The sequence below is a fragment of the Plectropomus leopardus genome, chromosome 18 (genome assembly GCF_008729295.1).
Source record: "Plectropomus leopardus isolate mb chromosome 18, YSFRI_Pleo_2.0, whole genome shotgun sequence".
Taxonomy (NCBI): domain Eukaryota; kingdom Metazoa; phylum Chordata; class Actinopteri; order Perciformes; family Serranidae; genus Plectropomus; species Plectropomus leopardus.
Genome location: NC_056480.1, coordinates 27,000,472 through 27,014,911, shown reverse-complemented (window position 1 = coordinate 27,014,911; position 14,440 = coordinate 27,000,472). Strand labels below are relative to the sequence as shown.

At 36.7% G+C, this 14,440-nt stretch overlaps 1 protein-coding gene across 1 annotated transcript; it reads left to right on the top strand.

Moving 5' to 3' along the window:
- Positions 1–1,150: 1,150 nt before the first annotated feature.
- Positions 1,151–11,234, top strand: LOC121958196 (probable histone deacetylase 1-B). Its single transcript, XM_042507069.1, has 8 exons — positions 1,151–1,255; positions 2,856–2,968; positions 7,561–7,678; positions 7,768–7,842; positions 9,117–9,255; positions 10,693–10,834; positions 10,928–11,020; positions 11,115–11,234. Exons 1-8 carry the CDS (start codon positions 1,207–1,209, stop codon positions 11,232–11,234), a joined length of 849 nt encoding a protein of 282 aa, XP_042363003.1. The 5' UTR covers positions 1,151–1,206.
- Positions 11,235–14,440: the final 3,206 nt, after the last annotated feature.

The following is a 14,440-nucleotide window of genomic DNA, read 5'->3' as shown; positions in this document are numbered from 1 at the left end:
ACAACAACAAAATACCCAGAAATAAGATGTGGTATTTTAATTTTTGTCAAGGTACACACCCAGTTCTTGCTGTTGGTTTAGATAGAACAATGGGGTTAATAGGCATATAAATATGTAGTTAGTCATATTGGAGATTTCTGGAGTCAAGTTTCAAGCTTAGATACACATATAACCTACTTTTAAAAAATCCTAGAGCAGTAAACCATCAGTTAAGGGTGGGAATCATCAGAGGCCATACGATACAACATTATCTCGATACTTAAGTCACGATAAAAACTTATTGCAACTTTTTGCAAGATATATTGCCAAGCAAAATATCTTGAAACTATGCTGTATCGATGTTTTAACCCTCTCCACTACCATCAATAAATGGCGACAAAACCCATATATGCGCACTAAATTAACCTTTTAAGGCAGGCATAAATGTTAATGTTTATGAGACAAATGATTTATGAAAGACATGGCAAACAGTAATAAACTGAGGCAGGGTTCTGATTTTCAGGCTTTTTAAAATGTTTTACACATTTCTGCTCACATAGTCAATTTATTATATTTCAGGTAATTTCCTCTTTTAAAATTATTTTTTTTCAGTTGTTTACTTCCCTGTTTTTGTTTGATTGTCTGTTTTTATAATTGTTTTGTGCTGATTTTCAGACAATTTTCTTGTATTTTTTTAAACTGATTTCTGCTAAATTTTGGTCTGTTTCTTATATTTCAGATAAGTTCCCTTTTTCTAAAATTATTTAATATTTATGTACTTAACTGTTTTTGTTTGTTTGTTTGTTTTTATATTCGTTTTTGTTTATTTTTAAAACTTATTTCTGCCTATTTTGGTCCATTTATTATATTTCAGGAAATTTTCTTTTTTTAAAATTATATTTCTTAATATTTACTTTACTGTTTTTGTTTGTTTTATACATATAATTTTTGTGCTGATTTACCGGTAATTGTGTTGTAATTTTTTACTTATTTCTGCTCATTTTTGATCCATTTATTCTTCAGGACAAAACACTTGTTCTGTGTGCTCTGTTACAGTCTAGACACTGTCTGGCTGTAGCTGCAGCCTCGGCGGTGTTTGGTTTGGTTACCAGCGCCTCCAAGGCGGGCGGTGCGGCAGCTGTGATTGGCTGACGGGAGCTCAGCGCTGGTTCCCTGGTGGTGCAGGAGAAGCCGGTGGGCACGAAACAGTGGAGTAACCGGCGTAAAATGGCGCTGTCTCAAGGAACAAAGAAAAAAGTTTGCTACTATTATGACGGTAAATGTCCAACTTCTACAGCCCCATCTCTCTAAAAACATGAAGTGGCATTTGAGGCAAGCAGCTGTTTAGGAAATTGTACATGTGTATTCTAAAGCGTGCAGCACGAGCATGCTAGCCAGCCGGTGTAGCGTGCTAACGTTAGCCTGCTAACTAGCCTGTTTTAGCTACACGGTATGCTTAGCTAGCTGTTAGCATGAAGCTGCACGCAGGATATCATAATTGTTCGTCTCTGTTTTAAGTTATCCAAACGCCAGACCAATTTTCGCAATTTATTCAAACATCTTATTGGGTTGCGGTGTGTGAATATGCTGTGCCGTTGTCATCTATGGGAACAGAGGAGCAATATGTTTAGCCGATGCTAATTCATTAGTGTTAGTCCAAATTGCTAACAACTTCAGAGAGTGGGGGACCGGCGCAACGGTTGTCACTTAGATTAATTAGCGAAAAGTTAGCGTGCAAACAAGGACGTTGAGTTACATTGCATTTCTCTTTTTTGTAATGCATAACGCTGAATATTCCAAAGAAAATGCCACATATCGCATGTAAGTGTAGAAATAACAAATGTTCTGATTAAATAGCTTGAAAGCGTCCATCAAATGTGGATGTTATCTCCGGGCTGTCTAACGTTTTTATTTTTGTTTTTGTCATTGTAGGTAAAAAAAAACAAAAAACAAAACAATAAAAAACTATATCCTCTGACACGTCTGGTAATTTATATCTGTCATATGCCGAGAAACATTGTCATCTATCATATGATTAATTTAAACTTCACAATCTAATGTTCAGTCGAATATTCCGTGAATCAAAGGCCAAGCTGTTATTTTTTTATTTTTATTGTTTTAAGAAAAAAAAGTAGTAACATAAACTGCTTGGTGGACAAGATGCAGGCTGAAGTAAAGACATAAGAGTCTTGCTGTTGTACATTATTTAACATTACATAAAGGTATGCTGTTTGCAGATAAATAGGACACACATTTGTATTGAGTTTGGCATGAATTTGTCTTCACTTAGAGGAGCCAAAATGCATTGTTAGGGTTCCCGCAGATCCTGAAAAAGCCTTAAATGGTAGTGAATTCATCAACCCAAAAATAAGGCCTTAAATTGTCTTAAATTAGTCTTTCAAAAGTTTTGAAAGAGATAAGACAAACTATCGGAAATAGGATTTTATGAATCTTGTTTTTGTGGAGTTGCATTTCAAAATATCTAAATAAATATCTAAACAATTGATCACTTTAATATATTATATACATATATGTGTTTGTATTTATATGTGTGTGTGTGTGTGTAAATACTTATGTGTATATATGAATATACATATACACATACATGCATATCTATCTATCTGTAACCAGAATACAGGAACAAAGAATACGCACATTTTAGTTTCCCAGTTCTGCTCTAATTTTGTCTCCCCCATAGGGCAAAGCAAGTTATACTTTATGTTCCAATAAATATTTCGACAAAATTGTTTCTAACCCTATGTAATTGATGTCAGTTCTTTCTTTTTTGTCTTCAGTTTTCGTAACTTTACCCAGATTATGGCAGTAGGTTTATTAGCATTTTGTTTATTTTGTATTAATGATCTCTTTTTTTCAAGGGGATGTGGGGAACTACTATTATGGCCAGGGTCATCCCATGAAGCCCCACAGGATCCGCATGACACACAACCTCCTTCTCAACTATGGACTGTACAGGAAAATGGAGATCTATGTGAGTTATGTAACTCCACACAAGCCCCCAACACTCAGATCCATACATTTCATGCGTCATTAAGCTTCCTTTTGAGAAAATCAAGCTCTAGCATTTAAAGCTAGAGTATAATAGGTATACTGTGGTATGAAAATTGACCGTTATCTTCCCATGTACAATTGCATATACACGAAACTTAAAAACATGCTAGGAGACATAGAATCTCATGTTCATTTTTCTTCAAAAGGTAAACTGTTTACACATTCTTCCATTTAAAAATGATTTACATTTCAAATATAGTAAAAAAAAAAACCTTTGTTCAACAAAAAAGACTTCTATTTTAATTCCATTCAGGGCATTTGTAACTTATAATAATACCAGTGATATTGCGTAGTACTGTATACCGTGAAACTGTGATACTGTGAAAATCTCATATTAGTACAGCCCAAGATGTAATGGTACACATATTCATCATCAAACATTCAGAACAGGCAGTATGTCATGTCACGGTTTACAGCCCAGTGGTCTAATAAGTAGCCTTATTGACATGCATGTGCAGAACATATGCTGAGTTCAAATGGGGTCATATTTACTCCATATTTACGCCCCCCAGTGTGGTAGTTATGACCTCGTTAGTGGAATTTTTCTAAGAGCTATGAGCTCACAGCTTTGTGTACACCACTTTGCATTTTGTAAATACAAGTTTGTTTTTATTTGAAAAAAGTATGAGCTTCACCCAGAGAGCATCGACACTTATTTGGTTGCTGACCCAGAAGATGTGTTTTAACTGCTGAAATTTTCTGACTGTGATGCAGAAAATGTTCATATTTGGTTGGTTATCCTAGACCATTAGTTGGTGTTTGAATTTGGGCTGGGCAATAAATTGATGTCATATCAGTATCATGGTATGGGACTAGATATTGTTGATATTTTGGATACGGGAATATTCTAATTGTATTGCAGCTGTTTTAGCTGTTGCCTCTACCCACTTAGTCTTTACATCAACATTACTGATTATTATTTGACAAAAATGACATTGTGTAAATATACAATTTGAATAATGCTGGAAAAGGTTTAATTATTGTGTTAGTCTGACTAAAACTTGACTTTTAAAAATACATGTAGAACATGTTAGTCGGACTGAAATCGTGCTAAAGCAAAGTGGGACTAACACACCCAGATAGTGCGATTGGAAGTCAGACTATTCCATTATGTAAACACCTCAGTCAGACTTTAGCTGGACTCAGCGTTCTGCATGTGCTCTAGTCAATACGCCAGCCTCCCTCTGTGGTTATGGATAGGGACTGTTCTTTACATATGAGGGGGCAGGGGTGCTGCAGAGCAGGCATTAAAAAATGATAGCATCAGATTAGGGACATACAACTTGAAAATGTGGTATTTTAGATATATATTTTAAATTTTAAAAAAGTCACACCCCAGCCACTCCCCTCCTCTGATAATTTAAGTACAGTCCTACAACACCAGCACAGAAGCAAAGTGATGTGCTGCTGTGGACGGGACTGCAGCAAAACATATTTTTGCCATCTAAAAAAATCAATATCAGTTTAAGTGTACACTATATTTGAATATTTGAACCTCTTAACCTTCCACAACAGCTGATGGAGGCAGCAGTTCTGCCGTTCAATGGAGTAAAATCATGTTTTTCTCAATGGAGTCTGGTGTTTCACCTATAATGTTACAGGCCTGACAGTGCGAGTGTCCAGTGATTAGACCTTTCTGGACAAAATTCACAAAGCATTAAAACACATACTCAAAATGAACTTGCACTTGCAATTTTCTAAACTTTTCTTAGGACATGTCGATTTTCAGGCAAAGTGCTCTGATAAATATATGTTAGGTCTCCTAATCTCTGCCTGCAAAAAAGCGCTCACAAGGCGTTGGTTGCTACCTGAACCCCCCACAATACAGGAGTGGATAGATATAGTAAATGATATTTATCTTATGGAAAAGATTACTTTCTCTCTTCGCCTGCAGAAGAGTATGTTCATTGGGCTCTGGACCAAGTGGGTAAAATATGTAAAACCCCGAACAACCAGATTTTGTGGAATGTATTGGATAGATGACCTTATTATGTTTTATATTACCGTTTTCTTGTTATTATAATTATTATTAATTTTTTTTTTTTACTTTACTTTACTTATCGAGTTTGTATGTGTATGCATGATCTCTCCCAAATTGTAAATAGTTCTAAAATTTCATTTCATAAAAGAAACCCTGAACAGCGAAGGAAATTGAACTATCTATATTAATGTATGTTCTGTACCATAAAATGCTGTCCAGAAAAATAAAGAATTAAAAAAAAAAAACAAAAAAACACGGATTTCCAATTAAGACTGGGCTATTTTTGTGTTGGGGAATTAAGCCCTGCAGTGTATGACAAGTTTTAAATCGTTATTTTCTGTAAATTCAGTGAAAAAAAAAAAATTAGATCAATAAAATAAATAATCGATAGATTAATCGATAAAAAAATAATCGTTAGGTGCAGCCCTAATACTGAATTTCAGCTTTGCCCCTTATGTATGGAGATTTCTCAGGATTCTCTAAATCTTTTAATGATATTATGGATTGTAGATGGTGAAATCACGACATTTGTTGCAGTTATGTAGAGAAATGTTTTTTTTTAAATTTTTTCACACACAGATTTTCACAAAGTGGTGAACCTCTCATTATCCTTGCATGTGAACGTCTGAGACATCCAAGAATGCCTCTGTCATTCTCAGTCATCTGTCCCCAACTGACCTTTGAACTTGTGGAATGTGTCAGGTGTTTTTGAGCGTTCCACTTCTTTCCCAATTCATTGTTGCTCCTGTCCCAACTTTTTTTGAACACTAGCAGGCATCAAATTCAGAATCAGGATATATTTAATTAAAAACAAAAGTTTATCAGTTTGACCATCAAATATCTTGTTTGTTTTGTATTCAGTTGAGTACAGGTAAAAAAGGACATGCAAGTCATTACATTCTGTTGCGTCCCAACTTGCCATTAACGCTGATAAAGGTCGACCTCACTGGGAACTGTAACTATAAAAGGTAGATAGTTTTCAAAATCATTCCAACTCAGTCAACTACAACAACAACAAAAGTGATGAAGAGTATCTATTGGATCAGAATGATTTCATGAACGATAGAAATACTAACAGCCAATTAAAATCTTTCTTATTTAAATTTCACACCTAACATAGATCCTAACTTTGACCACAAAATGTCTGTTTATTTTGAAAAAGCTGCATAAAGCCGCATGCTGTTTTACCGCTTGGTTTTCTTTTAGTTTTTCTTCCTGTGAATGTAGTCATCAGTAACTGATGAGTCTCCCTTACTGTAGCAGATCTGGCCAGTAGATGCTGTAGGTGCTGTTTACTGATATCAGGAGAGGAAGATGAAATAAAAAAGTCCCAACTGTTGATTGAAAAACATCACCTTGATATTTACACGCTCAAGGTCGTGTGTTGTGCTTGTATATCATCACGGCTGTGATTATCTTATCTACGACTGAAAGACAGCCGTGATGATATACGAGCACAGCATCACTCCTTTTCGCGTTATATGCTTTTATACAACAGTTCTGCAAGCGTCTTTTATTTGTTATAGTAACAAGCAACAACAGATTATGATTTGTTTGTTTATTTAATGATTTTTTCAGCTCCGCTGACACAAATAGTTCCACAACCGTTGGAGGCGACAGCTGTTGTCTAGCAACACATAAACATTTTGTGTTGCTTGCTAATCTGTGTTAGCTTGGTCTTCATGTTCTGCAGCAGCTGATTAGTATCTTGAACATTTATCTCTATGTTTTCAGTGAAATTAGATCCAATCAAATTGCTTGGTCGAAGCGAACTGTTGTATAAGATTATTTATAGGCTACATTACCAAATCTGAATTTCGATCAAAACCCTCTGAATTTAATGTGTTAAATTTGTATGTCATCAGTACATTTCAGGGACATTTTAATACAAAATAAAGTGTCAGGAGTGTTTACAATATCAACTTCTTAATTGCAGTTTATCTCTGTCATTTAGGATTTAGGAATAACCCTTGACATAGTGTAATCTGTCTGTCATGGCTATATTACCTATTATTGGGCTTCAGTTTAAACAAAATAGTCATTTTTCCCTGAGACATGCAGCCAAATGCTCTTTGACACTGATGGGTCTCTGAAGTTGTTTTTGTCTTTACTGATGTCCTCTTTTACCATCGCCACTGTCAGCAAACCGATGTTGACTCATACCAAACGACAAATGAATCTTTTCCCCAAAAGATGACATCTCTCATAATAGTGTTTGATTCTCACAATTTCTGTGGTCTAAGAAGAATTTCCTGAAGCCATATCCTTCTAGTTTTCTGTTTGTTTCTCCTCAGCCTCCTCGCAGCGCGCAGCTGCTCATCACATCCATTTTTGTTTAGTGTGTAGCGTGTGCTCTGCGCCGCTGTTGACAAAATGTTATTGTTCATCAGTGTGGATGCTCACATCATTATGGTTATAGTTGTAGTTATTATGCTTTGTGTGGACGGCACTTTAGCATAACATCAAAATCAGACAAAAGGCAAGGTGTGAGCTGTCCCTGTCTTCCTCCTCATCTTTCTGTCTGTTCTCAGAGACCACACAAAGCCAGTGGTGAAGAGATGACCAAATATCACAGTGATGACTACATAAAGTTCCTGAGGTCCATCCGACCAGACAACATGTCTGAGTACAGCAAACAGATGCAGAGATGTGAGTGTCTGCTTCTTTTCCAGTGGACTCTGAAATACTCTTATTGTCCACATACTTTAATCTCTTTTGTCTTGTTATTTTTCATACAGTCAATGTTGGAGAGGACTGTCCAGTGTTTGATGGTCTGTTTGAGTTTTGCCAGCTTTCAACAGGTGGATCTGTCGGTAAGTTATTCCAACCACACCAACAACAACAGGAGGATTTTTGACTGCATACAAGTGTATCCCCATTTAAGCTGGGGTTTGGATCGAAACCTGGTTCTATGGGGGACCTGGTTCTGCTTTTTTCAAAACCTGAAAATCAATAACGTTTGAGCTCATCCATACTGCTGTCAAGTCTCATTGGTCCTATTCCTTTGAATACAATTGGATGGACAGCCAACAGGTAGTAAACAGAGAGAAGAAGAAATATGGTGGTCAGTTGCTTGTGAGGATGGCTTTATGTGCAAAGAGGTCTAAAATTTGGCTTTTTATTTTACCAAAGGAAAAGATAAGAAGGAAGTGAAATGCAATTTATGTTGCAAAATAATTTCTTGAAAGGGGAGGAACACAACCTCCATGGACAAGCACATCAAAACGGTGCATCAAATTAACCTGAATGCAGAACCTTCGACTGTCTTCAGGTTAAAAAAAAAAAAAAACTGTCAGCTGCTGCTGCAGCACAACTGTCATAGTCTTCATAATTATCCACTCACAGCAGCAGTGGGAAGCACAGCCAAACTTTGTAGCAAGTCCTGTCAGTTAAAAGTAGCAATCCAGTGTTGAAATCTGGTTTGAAATTGGCAGGATAAGAGCTAGTTAGCTAAATAAAAGAGGCTGCATAAGGTTTGATTGTGATGTGTTCAAGGTCGGCTCAGTAAAATGACTATTAGGCAAAGGTAAGTAAAGCATCATGTTGTGTTCAAATGTAACATCAAGAAAAAAATAATTTAGTGTTTGGCGAGAAACTTGAATAGTACAGTTATTGAGCAAAAAAACATAACCAGGTCTTTTAAAAACGTATTGTCACCTTGTCTGTCCGCCAAATAACAGCAAAAAGTATTGAAAGTGGTCTTGATTAAGACTGGGATATTATATTGTACAGAAGAGCAATAAAAAATAACAATCCCCATCCCTATATTTAAGTCTAGTTAATCTTTGCCTAAAACGTGATTTGAAATGTATTCTAAATTTGGGTTAGTTACTTTTTCACAGTGGTATCTTGCAGTGAAAGATGTATCGTTTCAGCAACCTGTAGTAGTCTTCACTGGGGAGAATATGCACACACTCTGACCAGGAGGTGCTCAGAAAGTCAATAACGGACCACAAAAAAAAACCATATTAATAATCTGAATAATCACTGCAAATTTATAAATGTTAATACAAGAGATTTGGATCAACACACTAAAGTCAGTTAAAACTGAGATTGTAACTTTGACTCTTTTCATTCTGTGCTCTAGCTGGGGCACTAAAGTTAAACAAGCAGCAGACTGACATCGCCATCAACTGGGCCGGCGGACTCCACCACGCCAAGAAGTCTGAAGCGTCGGGTTTCTGCTACGTCAACGACATCGTCCTAGCCATCCTCGAGCTGCTCAAGTAAGCTGCTGCCTGTCTTTTTTTTTTTTTTATCCTTTTATTCAATCATCCTGTCCACCCAGCTGGCAGGTTTTAGTTCTCCTGGGTCCCCAAAGAAATTTGACGTGTACATTTTAGACCTGGTTTAGCTGGATTACATCAACACCTGCCACTGAGCTTTATGTCTGATGGTCACAATCAAACAATTGTTCTTTTCGTGATTGCAGCCTTTCCTATGTTCTTGTAGTGTTTATGCCTTTGTAGAGATGACAATAAGTGCCTTGCTCTCCATCCATCACAGTTATCTTTTCAAAAAGATTTTCAGTTTCTGGTTGAAATTTTGGCCTGTTTTAATTCCATGTGGTTTTCAGATATGTATAGAAATACAACATTTTCTTTTCTGTGAAGGTGGCCAGATGAGTTTTGGTTGTTGTGTGTATGAGTGCATATTATATGCATCAGGACCACTCATTCACCCAGTATATTTTTAATCCCATTTTAATGCATGGTTAAAAAAAAGGATGACTGTTAGTTGTCTTGTGGTTCTTACTCAAATCAACTAGGGTTACAGCTATGGAATATTTTAGTAATAGAGTATATTATGAATTATTGTGGCAATTAATCAAGTAATCGAATAAGAAATATGTATGCTCAGCAATTTTTAAATTCATTACTTTTGCTTAATTTAAGAGCAGTATAATATTAAAAGGGAAAATAAAACAATTCTCTGTTTGCACTGAAATAGTTCACAAGTAAAATCATGCATCTGCAACTGAAGAAAAAAAAAAACAAGTCCTTATGTATGTTAATTTACTATGGTGAAGGGGTGATTATACACACTGTGAACAATTAAAATGAAAATACCTGCTGTATTGGATTTTATGACATTTTAAGACCCAATAAAATGTATCAGACGACCCGAGAATGAGACTCAAATCAACTTTCAGAACGTACCGTTCATACCATTATAGCACTGCGATTGACTCGTTAATGCTGACAGCCTTAGCCGCCATATGTACTCTAGTGTCTGTTAATACACCTGAGCCATCCAGCTGTGTGGGAAAAAGTTGTGTGTATGCAACAGAAGGAGAGTGAGGGAGGGAGAAAGTCTGCACAGCTCCAATATGTGGTGGTGGATGGTAAAAACTGTCCTCGTTATTTTCTGTCTTCCTTCATCATTTTGCAATCTTCGCCTCACATCAGAAGCGAGCGCATTGTGCAACAGAAATAACCGTCAATGCAAACACAGTGTGCTGTTTAGTTTTCACTGTATAGATGGATTTAATGAAGCCATAAGGGAAATTATTTGCCTTGAGGATTTTTTGTGATAAAGTTATTGGAGTTACCTTGAGGAATTTTTTCAAGCCTAAATCAACTGAGTCCATATTATCTCGTAGCACCTGTCTGTTTTCTACCCTGATATGAATGCCTCTTAACCAAATTCTGTCTCCTCTCTAGGTACCACCAGAGAGTGTTATACATAGACATTGACATCCACCATGGTGATGGAGTGGAGGAGGCCTTCTACACCACAGACAGGGTCATGACAGTCTCTTTCCACAAGTATGGGGAATACTTCCCTGGCACTGGAGACCTGAGGGTTAGTTTGTTTGTTTTAACTTACCTTCTGATACAATCAGTGCATCTTGTGTGTGTGTTGACAATAATTAAATGTTATCTCCAATATGTGCAGGACATCGGAGCTGGAAAGGGCAAGTACTATGCAGTAAATTACCCGCTAAGAGACGGCATTGATGACGAGTCCTATGAAGCCATCTTTAAACCTGTAAGTCTGCTTTCATTTAGGTAATAATGCAATCACCACAATTCCACTGTTCGTCAAAGTGATGCTACATAATGCGTGTGTTTGTGTGTGTCAGATAATGGCAAAAGTCATGGAGATGTACCAGCCAAGTGCGGTCGTACTCCAGTGTGGAGCTGATTCTCTTTCTGGAGACAGACTGGGCTGCTTCAACCTCACCATCAAAGGTAGAAACTAGGACTGCACAAAATTTCACACAAATGTCCTATAAGATCAGTAATGAAGTGATGTTTTATATCCAGAAAGTCAACTTTACTGTGATGTTGTTATGTTTTCTAGCCATTATTCAACACCATAACTTGGAAGGGGAGACATTTGCTCACATACTGAATTGGAGACATTAATCTTAAAAGTGTACTGATTATAGATCTTCTGTGCTGTAGGGTTGAAGATGTGTGTGAAGCTTCCATATTTTAGAATTTGTAGCTCCTTTTTAATCAGCATCCATATTTGAAGCATTATCAGCTGTCAAGACGACCACTTTTTGCTCTATCCTGTTTCTCTGATCCAAGCTTGTTGATTTTGCTGATATTGAGCTTCAGGTGATTATTGTTGCTCCATATGACGAAGCTCTCCAGTCTCCTGTGCTCCTTTGTACAGAGTCTAAGTGAAATGAGCATGTTCCTCAAAGGAAAATATTCACTGGAATTAGTCACTGTCCACAAAAGAACACTTAATCAAGTGTTTTTTCATTTTTAATGTACTATAAAAGTGAGCCCAACATGAATAAGACTCATAACAGGTCATAGGACTTACTCACTCCATATGTATTTATTTTAACAAGATACTTTGACATTTAACATTAAGACATGTTATGACTTTGTCACTATATACTGTGACATTTTTACAACATACTATAATATGAATTTTCCTTTGATATTTTTCCTTTTGAATGGCCTTTTGCAAACATCCCATACTATGACTTTACATCACTGACATTTTTACAACCTACTATAAACACAACAACCCATACTATAACTATTTTTTGACCTCATAGTATACTGATGTTTTTAGACTACTACCACTAATTTTGACATTACGCCATTTAAAAAAAAAAAAAAAAAATTTACAACATATAAAATGACATAGTTTACTATGTTTTTAGGACATAGTAACTTTACTATGCCAGTGGCCATTTTAGGACATACATACTGTGACTTTTTATACTAGGAGTGTTTTTAACATCAGACTATACTGTAACATTTTTACATTACACTGACTTTTTAAACACTATTGTAACTGGGTGTGGTAGGATCCAATTGCAGCACAGCAGAGCAGATGAGTTGAGTAGTTGGCAGTGACCTTTATTTAATCTTTTGGCAGGTTGAATGGAGCACAGGTCAGTGTAATCAGGTTACAGGTAGGTAGGGACAGTTATCAGTTCTGGGGTGGAGCAGAGTTCGTAGAGAGACTGGGGTGAGTTCACTTTCAGAGTTCGAGTGGGAAAATGGTGAACGTGGAGTGGACTGGCAGATCAATGTATCAGGTACGTTGTAGAAGTACTTACAGCAGGGAGCTCGTGGGAAAAGTGGGGACTCCAGAGAGGGGCAGGCAGGGCTCATAGTCAAGGAGGAAGCAGAGTTGGCGTCAGGCAGGAAAGGAAGCAGAGGAGACGAATCTAGCAGGATCAACAAGGACAGGCAGGGAATCGATGTACCATCAGAACAATGAACACCAGCAGCACTCACACGGTGGAGATGTTTCGCTCAGCGGACACAGGCAGATGAGAACTAGGAAGTGCACAGGCAAACCTCGTGGTCGGAGACAGAAAGCTGTTACATTTACCAGGGCAGAGACGAGGAGAGGTAGTCACGGGACCAGAGTCGAAACCAGGAAAACCGTCAAAGAGTGAGTGCTTGGGAAGTCAGGCATGGAAGCAAAGACAACCTGGTGTGTGGAGTGAGGCTGCTTAAATACTGGCTCACTGCAGATGAAGAGCAGCTGGGAGCACCAGGTGGAGGTGATGAGGCTGATGACAGGGAGTGGCTGGGTGGAGAGAGAGGTGGAGGCAGAGTGAATCCCACAGCAGCAGGAGAGAGGCAGAGCACACTGTGACAACTATGACTTTTTTTGGAAATATGTCACCATACTTTATTTAATATTTTACAACACTATACTATGACAGTTTTCTGACTATTTTTATGTCATACTATACTATGGTGTTTTTACAACATTCTGTACTATGACTTGATCCCAACATGCTATACTTTGACATATTGTAGCATGACTTTGCCGTACAACTTTCTATACTACTTTTGATTGTTTGTTTTACTACACTGACATTTTTACAGCACGCTTTACTTTGTAATTTCTACAACATACTAAACGGATTATTTTGAAATATACTATATTTTTATCTTATATACCTTTTTTGTAGGACATACTATACAGTTTTATGTTTTTTACATACTGTAACATTTTTGTAACATATACAATTTCATTTCAGTTTCAGTTTTATTTAGAAAGCTCAAATCACAATGAGCCTCAGGGGGCTTTCTACAACATTCCTCTGTCCTTGGACCCTCACAGCTGAAAAAGGAAAAACGCTCTTTAACAGGGGGAAAAATCAGGAAGAATAACTGAGGAGGGATCCATGTTTCAGAACAGACAGAGGTGCAGAAGATGCTGTGTGTACAGAACAGATCAACATAATAGTAATCCATTTGAAAAAATGATACATAAAGTGAGTAGAGAGAGAGGAGGGAGGTGCACAGCAACAACAGCGACAGTGCTATTAACAATAGCAATTATAACAATCTTAATTGAAATATAAATATTATACGTTTTTTTAAATAGTGTATATGTTAAATGTCTCCATTAATATGATAGTGTATGTACTGTATATGACAATTCTAATCATATGTGCATAATAACAGTATAAGTATGACTTATGATGAGAGTAGTGGTAGGCATCGAGCAGGACAACAGCATCAGCCGCAATCTGAGGAAACCTGTGAGACAAGAGACCACAAAGGCCCAGAGAGGGAGCTGAGTTAGTGATATAATGATAGGACATGGATAATGTGTGCAAATCAAAAGTAGAGAGGCATTTTACGACATAATGACATTTTTTTGACAGTATACCATATTTAATTTACTACTCTATGACATTTTATGACATTTTTGCCATACAGTATACCATGAAAGTTTTTGCCATTTTTACGACAAAGTATACCATGACATTTTTATGGCATAACATACATTTTTTTGACATATTTACGACATACATTACTATGGTCATTTAACAACATATGAAACTACTTTAAAAAAAAACAAAAAAAAAACAACATCTATTAAATGGTTTTCCAATGACACAATGACATTTTTCTTTTTACATTTTAAAGGCCTATTATTCTAAGTTTTTTCCGACTTAGTATACCTCTT

Excerpts from the sequence above, each read along its gene's own strand:
- LOC121958196 (XM_042507069.1), top strand. The coding sequence starts at position 1,207 with ATGGCGCTGTCTCAAGGAACAAAGAAAAAAGTTTGCTACTATTATGAC. Across the intron at positions 7,843-9,116 it reads TTCAACAGGTGGATCTGTCG|CTGGGGCACTAAAGTTAAAC; the intron begins GTAAGTTATTCC and ends TCTGTGCTCTAG. Across the intron at positions 11,021-11,114 it reads ATGAAGCCATCTTTAAACCT|ATAATGGCAAAAGTCATGGA; the intron begins GTAAGTCTGCTT and ends TGTGTGTGTCAG.